This window comes from Hermetia illucens, chromosome 3 (genome assembly GCF_905115235.1).
Source record: "Hermetia illucens chromosome 3, iHerIll2.2.curated.20191125, whole genome shotgun sequence".
Classification (NCBI taxonomy): domain Eukaryota; kingdom Metazoa; phylum Arthropoda; class Insecta; order Diptera; family Stratiomyidae; genus Hermetia; species Hermetia illucens.
The window spans coordinates 41032653-41052043 of record NC_051851.1 but is presented as its reverse complement, the minus strand read 5'-3'; the positions used below and the strand labels follow the sequence as shown (position 1 = coordinate 41052043).

The window sequence follows — 19391 nt, the reverse complement described above, 5'->3', positions numbered from 1 at the left end:
AAAGCGTCAATTTACCTCCTTATATTTACAACAGCGAAATGTTATGAAAAGGTAGGCGTTTCCCCTCTAATACTTGGCATAAAGTATGTTAGGATACGGGAGAGTCATGGACATCTCGTAGGCTATTACTTCAAAATAACTTTGAGATTCGATTCGAACCTTTTAGGGAATGTTACATGTGCGAGGTGCACATTCAATTCTACTCTCTACTTTGAGTCCCACAAAATGGTTCTCATAAAGTTGTTACATTTGTAACAGAAATAGATCTTCCATGGGGCTACAGTCCAAATCGAGCCTTGGCCTCCCGGATGCATCGCCTCCAATTATCCAGATGCAAAGACCGCGTCCTCCAGTTAGAAAATCTCTCTCTCTCTCATCTGTAATCTGCGTCCGCTGAGTCCTCCCAACGTTTCCTTGACTTCCTTTTTTTGGCTTCCATCGGCTCTGCCTTTCAGCACTCGTTTCGGAATCCTTCCCTCTGGCCATTGCAATTTTCGAATTTTGCTTAGTGACGATAATTCATACAATTCATGATCTGTATCTGATTCGCCAAGTATCTCCTTCCTTTACGGCTCCAAAAATCTTTCGGGGGACTTTTCTCTCGAAGATGTCGATCTGCGATATTTGCGTCAAGGTCGACGTTTCGCATCCATACGACAGTATGGGCCGAATTAATATCTTGTAGGTGCGTAGCTTATTACGTCTATGTACTTTTCTCGATCTCATTATGGGGATGATGGCATAAAATGTTTTATGAGCAGTAGTAATCGGCCTTTGGATTTTGTGTTTTTCGTTTCCAGCTAACAATTTAGCTTCTTTCTTTTCAAGATGAACGATTTGGCTGAGTTTTATAGATTTCAAAACAAGCTGAAAGTGGAAGACTAAACTCTGCACTTTTGCTATATTTTACTCGTTTGCTTGCATAAAGAAAAGGATCTGATCGAAGCCCATGAAACAATGTATGAAGTCTACAGTAACAGCTTGCCTCTGCTCAAAAAAATGTCAGTTCCGAAACTGGTGTAAAAAACTTCAGGCTGGAAATTTTAGTCTGGTGTTTCGGAGCACCTAGCAAGAAACCGAAGAACTACTTCAGTAATTAGACAGTTTAAACGCATTATCTGGATGGCTCAGTGGTTAGAGTGCTAGGCTGCTGTACAGAAAGTCGCGGTCTAGATCTCACTGAAGGCAGCGGGGGTTTTATCGTGACTGGATGTCGGGTATCAGTTGAATCAGCTATGAATGTGTACCTGAGTCAAATGACGGTAATAATCACGGGCAAGTGCAATGCTGATCACATTGCCTTCTACAGGGTACCCTAATGCTGTATGTAGTGTACCGTTAGGGTATTGAATGAAGCGCTTTAACACACTTCAACGCCCAGTTCCAATTCAATTATCGCAACAACAATTATTATTAAACGCATCTTTCGTCTAAGAACGTCGCTCATCAATCGCAAAGGAATTGTGTTTACGACAATTCGAGGCCACACATTTCTTCGATGATCCGTGACCTTGACCGCCTGACCTTGAGCTGTCTGACTTCCACTTGTTTGGATCTCTACAACACTTGTGACGAATGACGTAATATATAATTCAAATGAGGTGGAAAATCAGCACTTTCCTCAAGTTTTCGCCAATGGTGGAATTATGAACTATGAAGCTAACTGAAAAATAGTAAAATGTCACCGACCAAAACAGAAAATATATCATTGACCTTTGCTCTTTATGGAAATAAAAGACTTTAATAAGCATCCAAAAGAAATGTAATGATCTTCAAGGTTTTGTGTGGAACAAAATATTAAATCGATTCAATATCTGCTTGTCCATTTGTCTGTCTGTCCGTCTGTCACACGGAGCGGCTGAAGCTATCGTCACGAAATTTAGTGAGTATATGTGGTCTGTGAAACACTACACGTGCAACGAGTTGCAACAGAGAGGGGGGGGATTTTTTTTTAAATATGGTCATGTAAGGTATAAACGTAAGAGCTCAATTAGTTTTTTTCGAAAATATTCTGTTATTGTCCGGATAGCTGAGTGGTTAGAGCACAAGGCTATCGTACGGAAGGTCGCGGTTCAAATCTCGTTGGCGGCAGTGGGATTTGTATCGTGATTTGACGTCATCCCCCCCCCCCCCCCCCGACGAATCGATTTTTTTTTGCATCAATTATATCTAGATATAGAGTAGAATATATGGGCAAAGCGATTTTTTGATATTCGGAGTCGTTCGGAAATTACAGTATTAAACAGGTAAAATGTCACATACCAGCTTTATGTCGATCGCCGTTCGAATGACTTCGCTAAAATCATAAGAATTGAAGCCAAGGCTTTACTCGTGTTTCTTCAAGAAACCTAAGGTTGATGGACTAGTTATAGCAGATTAATGGTCAGTTAAGGTTTTATGGCTAAAAATCGCATTCTACTTTTAAAATGCGTTTTTCTCGGAACTGCATATTGAAAATCGGCTGCCACCATAGCTCAAAATCTATCCAACGAAATTGTTTGAAATTTTCACGACTTATTCAGAACATACTTCTACGGTCTGCAAACTAGGTTAATTATGATTCATTTAGTAGTTTTTTTTTATTCATTGAAAAAGCCGTGAGAAAACACCAAAATTCACAAGAAAAAGTTTAACACGGCACCACAAATTTAGCTTTTAATAGTTTTTAATAATCCTAGTTTGCGGACTGTAGTTAACTCTGTACGTTAAAATGGCGTTTACTTTTTTTTCTTTAAGATGATCGCAGCGTCCTCTAGCGTGGCAGCAGAAAAACACCTTTTTTGGAGATAGGTGTATAAATTGCTCTGTATTTCAATAACGAACTATGCGATCGGGCTGGGAAACTTACTATGCGCGCTCAAGATGTTAATAAAGCTATGGTGAAAAATTCGTATTTGTATCTTTATCCAGTTCTTCACAAAGAAATTTCCGAAGAAACGCACTCTCAGAAGTGAGTGACATCATTATTATATAAAGTGAACTCTTATGAACGGTGGGGTTGCAGTTTGAAGACATATCAAGGTATATTTTGAATTTTTAGCTGTGCACGAGTGGAAAGACGTTCATAGAAAATTTCCCACATGAGATGAACACAACACCTTTATACCCGAAGCGTCCAGCTTCCGGTATTCTGACTTTTTTACTTATCCCAAAAGTATGCTGAGGTCGAAAATCTGGCAAATAATAAAATTTGACGAAAAGAGGACATTGAGACGTGTGTAGGTGGGGAATTTGATTATTTACAGAGTGTACATATGTTTTAACCTGGCTCAATGATTACTTCTGCTGTACTAAATAAACGGAAAAACCCCGTTTACTATTAGGTTGTTGCACATGAAATAGCCGATTTGGTACTAAAATTTTAAATGACTGTAAAGCTTACAAAAATTTATTTAATTAATCAAAATAGGTGTCAGTCGATTCAAAACACTTCTCCCAGAGAGATACAAGAGCATGTATGCCAGTTTCGTAGATGAATGTTCGGGTGTTGATAAACTCGTCGAAGGCGATTTTGACGGCCTCTTCATTCCTAAATTGTTTTTCCGTCAGAAATGATCCAAATTCTTAAAAAAATGGTAGTCGGTTGCCGAAAGGTCTAGTGAATATGGTGGATGAGGCAGAGTCTCATACTGCAATTCGTTCAACTTTTTAACTGTTGTTCTGGATACATGAGGTGGTGCATTGTCGTGAAGGAGTATCACACCATCTCTGTTGACTAATCTTGGCCGTTGAATACTCAATTTTTGGTGCATTTCCTCAAGTTTGGCACAGTCTATCTGCGCATTTATCGTTTTTCCGGGTGCTAAGAAAGAATAGAAATGACCGGCGACGATTGTCGTATAATATCGACTTTTCATCACATGTCACTATTGTGTGCAAAAAGGATCGCTTCTGTTCCGGGAGAGTAAAGAACTGCAAATTTCCATTCGAAGCGTCATGTTTTGCTCCGTAAGGGCTTGCGGAACCCATTTGTCGAGCTTTTTCACCTTTCCAAGTTGTTGCAAGTGCCGGGAAACTGCCGAATAGTGTACGCCCAGTTGACACTTGAAGGTTTACGTCGCCTAACCGGAATTTTTGTAACCACCAGCTTCAAATGCGCTGTTAATGTTTCTGGTCGCCTCCGGTGCTTTACGACCGAATTTGAACTCATACAGAAATAGTATACGTTCTTGGCTCTTTTTCATTCTTTTTTCCTTTTTATTCACCGTTATCACAACGATGGTCAAAATACTTCATTATTCGATACCAACAGCGCTAACTGGTGGTGGTTTGATATAGCAAAAACACACCTAACTTCACTTGATTGCCAAATCGGCCATTTCATATGCAACAACCTAATTGTAGGAAGTTAATATTCGAACAGAATCCTATTCTACCCTGTGGTTTGAGAACCAATATCTTCCTTAGCGAAATTTGTAACTTTCTTTTTTTTTTTTGACAATAATATATCGGGCAGAACCATCTCAGGTTCGGATTTCAAAATTTCATTAGATAAAGGTTGGCTTGGTAAAGTACGAATGAACCAAAAACGAAGGGTAGTCCCACTGAAGCTGATAACCTATTCTGCTAATGAGATTTTGAACCTTCTCTGTTGTCCCTCACCATCGAGAACTACATATATCTGCAATTGCTTTCAAATTTTCCTATTAAAGTTGAACAACTAAAATTCAAGAGATCACATTTTTTATTCGAGCTAATGTTGAGTATAATAAAGTTAGTACGGAATATCCGTTTAAATAGTAGCAATATATGGCACCAATTTCATTGCCAAGTCCATTTCGCCTTCCACACTCAGCAAACCCTTCTCGCGTGCCTCCTTAGCTTCCATTTTCTTATCAGCTATATCCAAAAAGGCTTGATCATCACAAATCAGAGTACATTCAGCACTATCGTCTCCTTCGTATAACTTCACGTTTTTCAAATCCAAAACTAAAATCACAATTGATATATCATTAAAAGTATCTAATTCACTTGTTATAGGTACAACAACTTACTCCATGTCTTTGTTACGTTTCCACCAACGGTAATTTTAACTTTATAAACATTAGTCACTTGACGATTAGCCGGATCAATTTTATCTAATCGAGCACGCACCCTCTCGATAACTGATTCAGACTTTAGAGACATATTAATTTAATTTTTCGGAGGTTTCTTGAACGACTGTAACGATGAGCTGATTGCAACTGATTGCCTCTGCCTATGTGGCATTTGTTTAAATATCTTTCAATTCTCTTAGAACGTTCTATTTTTATAGATACATCTTTAAAAATAAGAGGATATTTTCCTGCACTTTGAAACGTGATGTAGAATTGTGATTTGCGGAATTGAACTTTGAAACGGGTTCACAGCTTTCTTTTGCAAGCGAAATGCTCAGCTAATTCTCCCAGTGAAGTCTTAAAAATATCATTACGAAATTTAAAAGCAAAGACAGAGATTCTCCCAACAAAGTTGACATAATCTTTGGCAATAAAATCAAAATCACTGTTTATGATGTTAATGAACTTATTATTTTGTTGTCGAAGTTTTTAATTGATCTTGATGTAGCAAGGACAAACATCTTAAATTTCATATCCGATTCTTGAACAAAGTCCTAGTGCACTTTGTGCCATATCCAAATATCAATGTTGCTTCATTTTTTCTCGACATTGTTCCAAATATATCTCAGAGACAGCAGATACTAATAATATATCCACTTATCTAGCAGAAGAGAAGATATATTTTCGCTCATAATACAGTCTAAATCCATTTGCCAAAGTGTGGAGTCGAAAATTCTGAGGACTCTCCTAAGTCCATCAATGAATATAATTAAAGGCATTCATATATCTTATTAAATTTAAGTTTATTAAAAATTATGGTTAATGATCAAAGCATTTAAACGGTCGCGATAAATGGCATCAATTTAAGTGCTAATTCCATATTATCCTCAACTTTAAGTAATCCTTTTTCGAGGGCTTCCTTTGCTTGCAATTTTTGGTCAGCAATATCGGCAAATGCTTGGTCATCACATTCCAAGGTGCATTCAGCTGCGTCGTTTCCTTCATACAATTTAACATTCACCAAATCCAACACTGCAATTAATTAAAATATTAAAATTTGAACTTCTCACACATATATCACTGCTGAACTTACTCCATGTCTTAGCAACTTTGCCTCCTGATGTAATTTTACACTTGTAGGTATGAAGCACTTGACGGTTAGCCGGATCGATTTTTCCCAATCGGACGCGAATCCTTTCGACAATGGCATCGGATTTCAAAGACATTTTGACTAGAAATGTTAGGCTCAACTAATAGCTGACAAATTAATAGTAATTACATGTTTCTGCTCGGTTGTTGGCCGCTTAAATAGGCAATTTTTATCAGGCTGAGTTGTCAAGATATTGCTTTTTGATTGCATTATCTGTAATTATTAACTTTTGATACATACTACTCACCTAGTGATAGTAAAGTTGGTTGTACTTTGGAACTGGATATGAGGTAAGATGATGTGGGACGGAAATTGGCCTGTTTGATTTCTTGCTTAAAATTAAAAATAGTAGGCATGTGTCAAACAAAAGATATTTACCGAGCCAGGACTACATTTGTTTGTTTAATGTGAACCATCTGAAGCAGATGAATATTGATTCATTGAAATGAGTAATAAAGAGATTATTGAGGGCCATTCGGAGCATTACAGAACTTTTTATTTTGATTTCTTATTATTTTATTTTTCAAGGCTCGTTGGAAGACTATAAATTCCTGTTGCCCTTTAACGTTTTACTGAGAAATGTTTTCCAGCATCTTGGATGGCAACATTTTCTTGCAGAAGTTGACTTTTCGAGCCCGTGCCACGATTTGTTCTTCTTCATCTTCGTATCGTTAATGTAGTTATTCAGTATAGACGTTGCACTTCAACTACTCTTACTCGTAATTTTCGTGGTTTTTTAACCTTCTGTCTAAACGTTATGTAAGGAGCACGGAAATAAGGTCTTTTTGAGAGGTTTAAATTTCTCTCCTATGGTTCCGCGTAATTGTCCCCGCTTTTCACCTTTCCCTCGGTTTGCCTAATGCATAGGATAAATTGGTATTTTATATATCCGAAATTTACGTTTCCCTTTATACTTTTTTTGATCTTAGAATAGGCTTTGTTTTTTATCATAATGAACTCCCAAATAAGGGATATGACCAGTATTCTCTGAATGACCTGTTTTCCCTTCCCTGGACTATCGATTTAGTTTTTGTTTTGGTCATCCGTCATCCTTGTCATCAGGAATGGCTTGCGTCGCTATACTTATCTCGTCTGCAAATACCATTATTTAGGTTGATTTATATTGTTGAATTGCACAATTTCGCTTACTAACGTATGTTCAATAGTACTAGGTAATCAGATAACAATGATTGAAAAAGAAATTGAAATAAAACAACAATGTTAATTTTGGGTAGGAGGGAGCTTCCCAACTAGTCCGGTTCGCCATCAAATATGTGGCAGACTTAGGACTCTCTCAATTCCTACCCAAAATTAACATTGTTGTTTTATTTCAATTTCTTTTTCACAGCTGTGGTCTGCGGAGCAGTCAGTTTTGGGCATGTATCCAAGTTGTAAAAATTAGACTTTAGACTTGCGATTTCAATGGTGTTAGATAATAAATTTATCCTGATTTTCTATTGAGCATCATGTCATTATTTATGGAATAGCACATCCTTCAAATACCCAACATGGCTTTATTTTTTTTTTTTTTTTTTTTTTTGGGAGTAGGGTAGGTGAATGCGTTTACGCACAGAGTGTTGGACTCCCGCAACAGCACGCTGGCGGACTACCAACTAAACACCTCCCTGTCATCAGAGAACTAGCCTGGAACCGTTTGACACATTACTTCGGGCTAGCCCTCCCGCTCTCCCGGCTTTGGGAGCCTTCAAGTCAGGGAATTCCTTTCACCAACGGAGGGGGAAGGGAGGAAGGGAGTTGTTAGTTCAGGCAACCCCTTACCGTCCGATCCCTCTGGCTTTATTGCCAGTCCCACAAGCGATCGGTCCAATTTAGAATGACTGGGTCCAAGATGTACGGTGTTATTCCGGGAATAACGCCTTGAGTTTCCAAAGGGGTTGGCTTGTTAGCGCAGGCAAAGGACTTGACGTAACCGCAAAGAAAATAATCGGAGGGTAGCGTCATCCTGCCTAAACCACAGGTCGAATTTATCGATGTCGTTGAGCTCTGGAACAAAGAGTGATGGGGTAACATCACTCTATACCGAGGGCCATATACGGTAACGGGGCCACCTTCCATATTTAGAAAGAAATAAGGTTCGATTATGCCGTCATGTATAAACGCCATCAAACAGTTCAACACTCGAAGTAGCCGCTGAATCAAAACTGGACCTCGTCCGAGAAGATGATTTTTTCGTTAAAATCGAGAACACCGCGATGGGTGGGGGGCGGTAGAATGTCCGCCTCTCAATCTCGTTGCTGTGAGCTTATCACTTGCACAGCATTAAGTGTAATGAAATTGAAACTGAAACAGTCTCACTACAGACTGCACTCCTATATCCCACTAAGGAGTGACCAGGAAACACTAATATTTCCAGTGTCCAGTTCGCGCTCATAGCGTTATGTACGGTCTGCTGGCTTCAATTCTTTCGCAGCATAAGGATATGGACACAAATTCAACCGCCAAATAAACCGGATTGACTCTCTAGCGATGCCCTCATCTGATCGGTACCGAAATGGCATTCCTGGGTCTGCTTAAAAAACGGTCACTGCTATCTGGTTACCCTATAACAAACATATCGTGTTTGCTCGAAGTGAATGAGTATCTGATGAACGTCAGTGTTATATTCACAACCTTTTGAACGAAACGCGCTTCACTGGGAATATTTTCGCCAATTCCATTCATCACAACCTATCACCTTACTTGTGGATTTAGCATATAGTGCTGTTGCGCCAATTGCCCAGGATTTCCGCTGTTGTCCATACCTTCAATCCAGCTGTTGAAAGAAGATGCACAAGTTTTCGCCATTTTTAGGATGATGTTTCATCAATTCCAAGAACTTTATTTGTTTTTAGGTTTAATATAGTTGGACTAATTTCCTGAGGGATGTGCCTGATCATTGCTGGCTATGTTCATAATTACTGTCTCAGCGGAGGCGATATCAGCGTCGTTTAACAGCTCTTGAAAATATCTTATCCACCGTTGATTCACGTCGGCGAGATTGGCTTATTATATTCTCTGCGATGTCCTTATAGGACTTATTTGCGGTTTGCAGACTCTTGGATTTCCGCATTGTGAAAATTGCAGTTCGATGTGCAAGTTGTATGCATTGTTGTAATAACATCGTTCTTGCTACCGACGCTACGGTATCGGTATATGAAACATAAAAATTATTTTTTCGGCACTCTAGAAAAATTTAGTTTTTTTTTTTTGGTATTTCAACCGTCGTTCTTTTGATGTGATATTTTTTCGAACGTTGCCGTAGAAATCTTTTATGACTTGTGCAGGTTCCTTCAATTTTCATATCCTTTATTTTCATTATCGATAGCATCATGACATTCTTCGACGTTTTTTTCTGGCTTTGATAATGCAAATAGCGCTGGTCAAATGAGAACAATAAAAACAGCAAAATATAGCAGAAAATGTTGACAGCCAACAAAGCTTGCCCTCGAAATATCTCCCTATATGGTCAAAGCTCTTACTGTACCAAACAATTATTTTGCCAGTCGTCATGTATTGTTCGGAGACTTGGTTTCTTAGGAAGAAATATTGCGAACTATTGATCGCGTTGGATATAGGAATCCTCTGAAAAATTGTGGACGATTTCGACGGCTATAAACCCATAACGTTGGAATTTCTAAACAATATGCCTGGTTACGGATAAAACCCAACTCAATAGGTTGCGATAATCGAGCCACTTATTCCGTATGAGTGAGGGTAATCTTGACGCTAGGAAAATAGACGTGGCAGATCCTGCATCAGATAGATCGATGGGGTAGGCCAAAGCGCCATACAGCTTTTAGGGAGATCGAATTCGTAGACCTTGGCCCAAAACCGGGGTGTATGAGGTTCTCCCATACCAGTTCTACTTCACTATGCTCCATCATCGGAGTTCCTGCTCGCTGCAAAGCCGATAAAACGTTGTCCCTTTACATTTATGTTTTGTTGGATGCTCGCTTATTTGTGTATGCTCTTTAGGATAATCTTGATATCGTTTGAGAATAATATCCCTAGGTTTTGTTCTTGATTGATGCGAACATTGTCTTTTTCCGGATCTTTCTTGTCATCCTTCGTTGTGTGACAGGTCACCATACACTGAAAACTGTTATCTTTATGCCTATTTACATAGCTTGTCATTTAGTCGTGTGATGTCTGCGACGATAGATTTATTTCTATTGTCTATTGCAACTGCAATACTTTCCACCATTTACGAGTAATATCGTGTGAATCCGCAACTAGTAATTTCACTACCGAGTCTTCTATTCCTAGAATCTCTAGGATAATTAATTTCAGATAGGAAACTTCCAGTCTATGGTCGTTTTCCAGAGTTGTTCTCCTTGAATCCATCCAGCTTGAGGCTGCCGAATGCCAGTTTGTCATGTATTCCGGAGAAACTAATAGCTATTATCAGAGCGACATATTATGGTGCAAAATATCACTTGCTGCGTCAGAGGAATTCGAGATCCAAAACGAAGTTCGCCAGAGTTGCGTCTGTCACCTATATTCTTGTTATCGGGGACGTTCTATATGCTGCACTGTTCGAAAAACGTCGAGGAGTTCAATGGACTACAGTCTGTTACATAAGAGCGTGGTCACTGTTACACGAAGATAAAAAATCAGAGCGTCCTGTTTCTTCCTTCATGCTTTTTGTAAAAAGTCAGCTCTCTGTCAAATTTAGTCTTCAATTGAGTGGTTTTTCGAAATGAGTGCTGTTTACGCTTCTTGCTTTGAGGCAATTTTTCTATGTTTGCATGAAAAAGGATCCAAATTAACGCAAACTGCTGCTGCGAAATATATGGGAAAGTCGAAGCAGTTCGTTAGCAAGTGGATAAATCGCTATAAAAAGGTCGGTAACGTTGATGATTTTCCTGATCGCGGAAGTGCAAGCAAAGTCTCAAAAAAAGACGAAAAAGAGATTCTCGCATTGTTCTCAAAAGATCCAACTTTGACTTTACGTGGAGCTGATGTGAAATTGAAAGCAAAAGGTGTTGACATATCTTACGGAACGATTCGCAGGCACTTGCTTGCCAATAAACTGAAATATCGCAGTACTTTGGAAAAACCAATGTTGAGTGCAAAACACGTTGAAAAACGAGTGGAATGGGCGAAGGAAAACTTGGACCGCGATTGGAGCAACGCAATTTTTTCTGATGAATCCTCCTTCTGGGCATTTCCGAACATCAAACACGCCTGGACAACCTCCATCAGTAGGATGCTTCAACGGACTGTTAAACACCCCGTCAAGGGGGTGCTTCTCAAACAAAGGTTTCGGTACTTTGTTCTTATTTACCGAGAATTTAAATGCCGAAAAAATGAATAAAATATATCAAAAGGCTTTGTTACCACCTGCTAAGCAATGGTATACCAAGAAAAATGAAAGCTGGATCCTTCAAGAGGACAACAATCCGAAACATCGGAGTCGAGCGTGTAGCGAGTGAAAGGCGCAAAACGGAGTTGTCCTTTAGATTGGCCATCTCAGTCACCGGATGCAAATCCCATAGAAAATGTGTGGGCTCTGCAGCTTCGCAGACGCAAGCCATGTAATTTAGATAAACTTTCTCGACAAATTCGGAAAATTTGGAGGTCTTTTCGGGTAGAATATGCAGAAAAACTAGTGGAAAGTATGCCCCGACGGTACAAGGCCATAATTGCACAATGCAGGAGATTGGACTTGCTACTGAGGAATTTGCGAATTTTCGAAAAATCAATTGTTGTTATTATTTAACAATGACCACGCTCTTATGTAACAGACTGTATGACATCTTTCCTCAAATACCTCGAATATGCTGATGACATCTGTTTGCTCTACCACCGGATCATGAAATTTCGCCAAATTACTCTGAATTTGGAAAGAGAGGCTAGTAGAGTCGGGCTGAAGATAAATCCCAACAAAACCATATTTCGAACGAAGAAACTTGGTAGGGATATAGGTCAGTTACTCACAAACGATGTAATCCGAAGGCGGAAATGGCAATGGATAGGTCATACATGCTCCACCAAGAGTTGAATGGCAACAATATGCAAGTTTAATCATAAAGAAAACTGAAGCACAAACTCGTGGGAAATACAATGAGGGAATAAAATAATTATAAGAAAGAAGTGTGTGGATGGGCCAACCATGGATGCCTTATACTCCACAAAGGGGAGAAGAGGGTAAATATGCTTATTATGTATTCTTAAGTGCCAATAAGGTTTCATGGAGATTTCCGCCTATTGAGTTTATATTGCTTTATTCAGCCGCGTGAATCCTTGCAAATTTGTCTTTGAAGATAGAGTTAACGGTGTGTGGCGCTAAAACCAGGGTCTGGTCTCACATTGCAGCAGTCGGCCAATCTCACAGTCTCATTATTACCAACGAGGTTCCTGTGTCCTGGTTTCCACATCGGCAGTATCTCGTGGTGCTTCCATATTGACTGGCTTGAAATGTCCTGTCGATTTTGCGTGGAATTTTTTCTATCTGGAACATCGTCTCCATTGTGCCAAAAGGTTAGATTAGATATACAATCGGATTTTCCGATAACACCTTTAAGCCTGATCTATCTTTTGTAAGGAATTAATCAGGAAAAATGATTATGTCCGTAAGATATCGCAAAGAGTCTGGTCGTCTGGTGATCACTCTTTTTTTTGGTGATTGCTACAGAGTATATTCATCCTAAAGCAAGGTGTTGTCCAAGGTATTCAGGGCACTTATCACCATGTCAATGCTTCTTCAGGACTGCGTTGAATCCGTTGCTGAGATCATCGTTCAACCTTTTATTCTTGACTTATTTTACGATTTCCTGGCATTCATATTCATCTATTACTACTATTACTGATTTCCTTTAGTACAGTCAAAACTTGTTAGCACTGATGAAGGGAATAAGTGGTTCCCGAAATATCGGTATTTGCAAGCTTAATAAATATTACTAACGAATGGAAAAAGCAAGTCGTAATTATTTGAAAAACAGTCCAGACACTTCTGCGGATGTGGTGTTTTTTATCGAGGATGTGCTTCAAAACTACCAATTATATCTGGTTTTCGCCCTCCCGAATTAATGGGCTACCTTTGCCTCGCACTCATGAGCCTTTTCGTTTTTCCTATATATTGCAAAAAGAACAAGATGTCCGGTAGACCGCACGTTTTTCCAAAGATCTTTCTTGCTCTTTGCTCAGGCTAACCTGTTCTTTAGTGCGGTTTTGGTGTCGCTAGAAACTATTTCCAGTGCTAGTCTACCAAAAATTTCCGTTGGTGTGCTGCGGTTGAGTAGATGATAGCTTCAGTTTTTTATTTTGGCCATACAGTGTGGTTGCGTTGGGCTGTCGTAAGGAGGGACGCGGTTCAAATCTCATTGGTGACAGTGGGATTTGCATCGTGACTTACCGTCGGAGACCAGTCGACTCAGCTGTGAATGAGTACTTGAATCAAATCAGGGTAATAATCTCGGGCGACCGCAATGCTGACCACATTGCCTCCTACAGTGTACTGTAGTATACCGTTACGGTCTTGAATGAAGTGCTCTAACACACTTCAAGGCCCTGATCCAATATGGATTGTTGCGCCAACGATTATTATTATTATTATTATACAGTGTGGTTAGGCGTTTTGTTTACATCAGTTATGCTGCATCTAGGATGAAAGTAAGTCCCGGTCAAAACGTTATTTTCTGTGTGGGTAAGGAAGGACATTCGGCGTCTGATGGTTATCATTTCGCGGTATAATGCGATTTTTTAGGCGAAACATCTAATTTTAGGGAACCCGGCTGTTGATGACAGGGAAATCAAGAATAGGGAGCTGCCTGCCCTTCTTTATCTACATGGTGAATGTATCTTCTTACGAAGGCATCGTTCACATATCGTATCCCTCCCTTTGGTAGGTGGCTGCTCACCTCACGAATGAAGGAAGATTGGGAGGGAGCATGACCGTTTTTGACCTTCTAACCTTCAGTTATTTATGCGTTAGAAAATGTCCCCGTAAAGGTGAACTAATCTCCATTCATGTAGATACGTTGTATTATCTCTTTCCTCCATTCCCATGGAGATTCGTTGACATTTTTACGATTATCATCTAGGTAGAGAGTTTCTTTCACTGGAGCACTAGGGAAGAGTGTCTTTACATCATCTCTATTTCTTGCTGAGTATTTGGTTCAAGTTCCCAGAAAGTATGTGAGTTAATTAACCAACCACCGTCCGTATAGGGGAATTACTGGCTACTCTGATTTCCCTGCACTCATTTCAAGATTTGTGGAGTTTTGGCAAGCAGCGGTTCCTTAACCGGGCTTGTAAGTGCTATAATACTTCCAATGATGGCTTTACGCTTTTTCAAAGATCTCTCAACTCTCTTGGTGGCTAGTTTTAGTTGGACATCATTTATATTTACAGCTTTTGAGTATCCAAAGGGAAGTCACTATCTCAATGACGACTATCCGCTGTGAATGAGATTCACATCCCCTACTTACTGAGGCGCCTAGACGTTACACGGCTATTTAGACTATAGTTTATCTTTCCTCCTCCTTTTTTCAATGGCCTTGAGAATGCGTTTCGTGAAGTTCCATGGATTATGGATTTAAATGTCATTTTACAGGATACTAACTCCATCTCGAAGTTTCCTCTTTTGGTTTCAAATTCTTGTCTTATCTCCAATATAATGTGATAGCTGTCCATCCCGAATTTTTTAAACAAAGAAGGCATTAAGGACTTTTATGTCAGCCTTAGCTAAGGCGCCGATGATAAATATTGCAAAGACCGTTTTCATGAAGAAGCGAAGAATCGTTAATGATATTTTAGTCCAAGTCAAGACGATATATTCGTGAAATATGACTAATCTGAAAGTCAATACTGAGCGACTCATAGTTATTTGCAATTATTGTATTTAATGCCACATGATTCTTCCAAAAAAGTCTCGTTCACCACAATGCAGAGCTTCACAGTTTTCGCTTTTAATAGTTATATAATAATCTCTGTACCTTATCGCCTTTCGTTTCCAAAAAATCACCCTCCTCAGCGTTGGCCTTATCGTGTTTTTGCAGCATATCATATATACACGAGAACAATGATTGAGACTTTAATCACCTGTGCATTAAAGAGTGAATTACAACCCCATCAATTTTTTATGTGTTGGGTTGGAGCCATGCCCATCGGAACTACATATTGCTTGTCATACGGGTGTTTATCGCTAATTGGGAAGTTGTGAGTAAATATGTCCAATGAACTTTAAATGGTTTGAAAGTCCACAAGCAGCGTTATCTTGTTCAGAGCTTAATTTTACGAAAATGGTGCAATGTGCAACGTAGATTGATATTCTAGGTGAGATTTTGCGAGTTTTAATTGTTTGTATCTATGAGAGATTGTTGCCATGTAAAGCTGATTTATCTCATTTTGGACTAGAGTGCTTTTATAAAGTTCTAAAGTTATATTTGGGAAGATACGGAGATTCAATATCTCTCCAATTTCACAATTATCAATGTCATGGGGGTAGGTATGTAATTTGATATTGAAATTCACATAAAGAGTACAACTTTTAGCTGGTACTACGTTATTAATAACAGTAGTTTCTACCAAATGTTCCAGTATCGTGCTATGGTTAGCTTAAGGGGTGTTTCAGTAAATTTCAAATATGCAGTAGTATACTCCTATTAACTTCATTTCTGTAGATATCGTTATAAAATATATACATTTGGAAGCCTACATTTTATATTGCGTCTGAAACCTCTGAGAATAAATTCTGTCTTTCTTTAAGTTTGTACTTTTTGTCGCCTCACTCCCCTATTTTGATCAAAGTTTGTTTAATTTACGGAACTTGGCAATGTGATTCTTGGGGCATCGGCGCTATATCGGGGCAGTGTAAGTGATTAATGGTTGAATTGTAGTGTAGTTATATAACTATTATTTATTCGATAACAATAAATGAGATTTGTCCTACACATTAGTACGAGATATATCGGATGTATCAATATACTTTGGTACTTTCAACTGAACATTGTCTACGTGACCTGTTAGTTGCTCGTCTACAGTCTACATAATCGTTGAAAGCGCTCCGGGGAATATTTGTACCGATTAAATCTGAATTCTTTGTTGGAAGATTTATTTCTTCTAATTTGTCTAATGTAAAGAATGGCGCCCCAATCCACATAAGGAAAGTAAAAGTTCATAGCAAGATTCCCGGGATTTCTTGACCAAATACGACACTATGGCCTCTGTTCTCATGGGAAACACACAGGACGTAAAAAAGGGTCACATATTCGAAACAGTTTTTTCAAAAACGGCAATCTATACACATCACACACTAAACCAACCAGAAAATCAATTATATTTTCACCGAAATCGCAATGCATGATGTACTGCGTTTTTAAGGCTATGTGTAAAACAAAAAGACGGTTATATCGATTGACACCAGTGAGTTACATCCTTTTACGTTGAATACATGCAAAAGGGGTGTGTACATTTTTTTTCACCAAGTATAGTCATTTGATACCCCACAAATGAAAGGTCTTGATTAGTACCTTCCGAAACCGGTCTTAATTTTGACATTTGTTGGAAACATTGGAAGTGTTGGGGGTTCAACATGTTCATTTTTTTTAAAGGACCCATTCTCAGAAACTACCCAACCGCAAAAACTGAAAAAAAAATTAAGAGGCTGCCACTACATGGCGCCTAGACTCGGAAATATTTCCATGCTGATATCTATTCAAATAAAATTAATAATAGCAAATTACTATAATTTGTAGTAATTGACTGCAAAACCGCTTTTTTTATTTTAGGTCTTTAGTATGTCCTATGGTTGCCTTTCCCCTAATCACCGATGCAATTTTTTCTTTCATCAAAGTGCTCATGCAGTGCTTCTAGCGTCTGAACAATGCAGTCATCGATAACTTTTTTTTACTTTTCTACGTTGGCAGCACCGCTTAGGAACGAAAAACTGCCGATTCCTTTGGATGTTATGCGTCCCCACATCATTACTGAGGGAGAATATCGTGCAGTTCGTACAACACACCAAGGGTCAAATCTCTCTCCTTTTCTTCTTCGCACTGGGAACGGACTGTCAGATCCCAGCAAATTGAAAGTAGAAGACTCATCAGAGAACACAACTCGTCCCAGTCCAGTCATGTCATTCCAATGCCCAATTCAGTCTTTTTTCGAGCATAACCTTCGTTAAAATCGACTTTTTTTGCTCGTCTTTGACCTCTGAGTCCTAATTCATTCAACTTTCACTATAAAAGAAATACACAAAACCTTTCATACTTGAAGCGTCCAGCTTCCGTTTTCCCGACTTGTTTTTATTATGTTCGTACATCTTTCTTCGAGAAATTTGTGAATTGAACAAGAATAAAAATGGTTTTTTTTTTAAATTATGATTTTAAAGTGGCCTTAATTGCGCCAAGTTATCCGATTTTTAGGCAGGCTTCTTCAAGTTGGGATGGGCAAAATTAATACAAGTCGAGAAACCGGAAGGTAGGCGCATTTGAGTGTGTAATTGTACGGTACGAATTATATCCAAGTCGTCCGTAGACCATAAAAAGTGGGAGCAAGTTGCTCTCCACTTGGTCCGGTCCGACATCAAGTGGATGCGGACTTAGGACTCCTCAATCCCTAAAAAAACATCAAGATGTTTTGAAATGTTCGTGCACAGAACTGAAGTGAAGACCTTGTAGAAGATAGAGAGGCAAGCAATTGGGCGACATTTTGAAGGGCAAGAGACACCCTGTTCCTTAGGGTTGAGGAAAGTTATTCCCTTGGTGAAAAATTGTTGAACTAATTTCAGATCAGTAATCATCTGATTAAAATGATTTGCCAATACCTGGTGAGTGTTCTTGGACTACTTCAACCAGAAATTGTGAATTTTATCAACTCCTGGTGCCTTCCAATTATCTGCCTTTTCAAGGGCTGTTTCTACGCCGACTACGTCGGCTGAAAGCTCTTTTGATACCTACAGATGCGATTGGAGCATACCGCAATTTTCTGTTTCAGCACCTCGAGGATTTCTTCGATTGGCACATCATTAGACAGATGGTAGCTTGCAATGTTTGCAACGCATCTGTGCACCCTTGGTGATCGATTTCCAAGAAGTGCTTACGTAAACACGGCTAATCTTTTTTCTCAACTTTTCGACTCTTTTGTTGAGTCGAAATACCCAGAACGGTAAAATTCTTCTGTGCATACCTCTGTTTTTCATTCCAAGATGTTGATTATGAAGACGAGTAACCGTGGCAGCTGTAACGTCGCCCAGGTTGTGAACCTCTGTAGCAGTAATCTCGCTAGTTAAACGATCAGCCAAAATTTTGTCAACGGCAGCAATAATGTTGGTAGTTACCGAAGTAAATTTTAGTTTTGGGATCTTTATCCTGGCATCTGTAGGAATATCAGCATATTCTGTGAATGCGACCTTGAATGCGGTCAAAGCATTATTATAAATTGGATCAACATCCCCAGTCACTAAGCTTCCCCTGATTACTGGGTCCATGGAGCGCCTTATAGATAGAGTATTCGAGTTGCTTCTTTGTTCAATTCGAATTGTTAAGGACTCCACACCATGCCCCAATGAAAATTTGTGGAAAATTTGTTGCTTAGTTTGTAGGACAATTCGATTATTTTTCACTATCACCCGGTATTGATTGGCGATGTTTTGGTCCAGAACATCACTTAGTTCCCGAAGGCGGGTTATGAACGCGTCATAAAGATAAATTCGTTGAGTTGGTTCGTCCAAGTCATACGACGCCTAAGTCTTCCGTCCCTGGTAGAACCGCCAAAAACATGCAAGGGCGAAGAGTCGCTCTGGCTTTGGTGAGCGATTCTTAGCCGTGTTGGGTACTGGCGGCATCTGCTTGCTCTCCCCGTCTAAGTATTTGCGACATTTACGGTTTCTGGCCAATTATCAAAAAAGTTAATCAGAATTCACATGCGTATAGTGATAGGCATGGTGAAGAGCTGACCGCCGACAAAATTTGTTTGAATTGTCTCCTTGCTCATTCTAAAACTTTCGGGAGAGGATGCTGTGCTTACTAGTGGATTTAGAAGGAAATCATTTGCTATAAGCTGTTCTATCCTAGTCAAACAATCCGATTTCAACTAGCGTCAAATATGAAGCCTCCCGAAGCCAATAACCAGCAACTCAACGCTTTAGGTATGAAAGGTTTTATGCATTTCCTACATCAGGATATTTGAGTCGACATTCGTCCCATTTGAAGCAGTCCGTAATGTGCTAAAAAATCTGCTCCAAGTATGGGTTTAGAAAC

At 39.2% G+C, this 19391-nt stretch overlaps 3 protein-coding genes across 3 annotated transcripts in view; 1 reads left to right on the top strand and 2 right to left on the bottom strand.

Annotated features, from left to right (window-relative positions):
• Positions 1-19391, top strand: part of LOC119653107 (steroid hormone receptor ERR1) — a 246955-nt gene that overhangs the window by 33393 nt on the left and 194171 nt on the right. The window lies entirely within an intron of this gene.
• LOC119653110 (peroxisomal multifunctional enzyme type 2-like) lies at positions 4670-5205 on the bottom strand. Its single transcript, XM_038057632.1, has 2 exons — positions 4995-5205; positions 4670-4929 (listed from the first exon to the last, which is right to left on the bottom strand). Exons 1-2 carry the CDS (start codon positions 5125-5127, stop codon positions 4733-4735), a joined length of 330 nt encoding a protein of 109 aa, XP_037913560.1. The 5' UTR covers positions 5128-5205; the 3' UTR covers positions 4670-4732.
• On the bottom strand, positions 5821-6325 carry LOC119653111. Its single transcript, XM_038057633.1, has 2 exons — positions 6130-6325; positions 5821-6068 (listed from the first exon to the last, which is right to left on the bottom strand). The coding sequence occupies exons 1-2, from the start codon at positions 6260-6262 to the stop codon at positions 5872-5874; spliced, it is 330 nt and encodes a 109-aa protein (XP_037913561.1). The 5' UTR covers positions 6263-6325; the 3' UTR covers positions 5821-5871.

What these genes read in the sequence shown, in the direction of transcription:
- LOC119653110 (XM_038057632.1), bottom strand. Translation starts at nt 5,127, where the DNA reads ATGTCTCTAAAGTCTGAATCAGTTATCGAGAGGGTGCGTGCTCGATTA. An exon ending in AAACGTAACAAAGACATGGA is followed by an intron (nt 4,930 to 4,994) that starts GTAAGTTGTTGT and finishes TTGTGATTTTAG; the next exon opens with TTTTGGATTTGAAAAACGTG.
- LOC119653111 (XM_038057633.1), bottom strand. Translation starts at nt 6,262, where the DNA reads ATGTCTTTGAAATCCGATGCCATTGTCGAAAGGATTCGCGTCCGATTG. An exon ending in CAAAGTTGCTAAGACATGGA is followed by an intron (nt 6,069 to 6,129) that starts GTAAGTTCAGCA and finishes AATTAATTGCAG; the next exon opens with TGTTGGATTTGGTGAATGTT.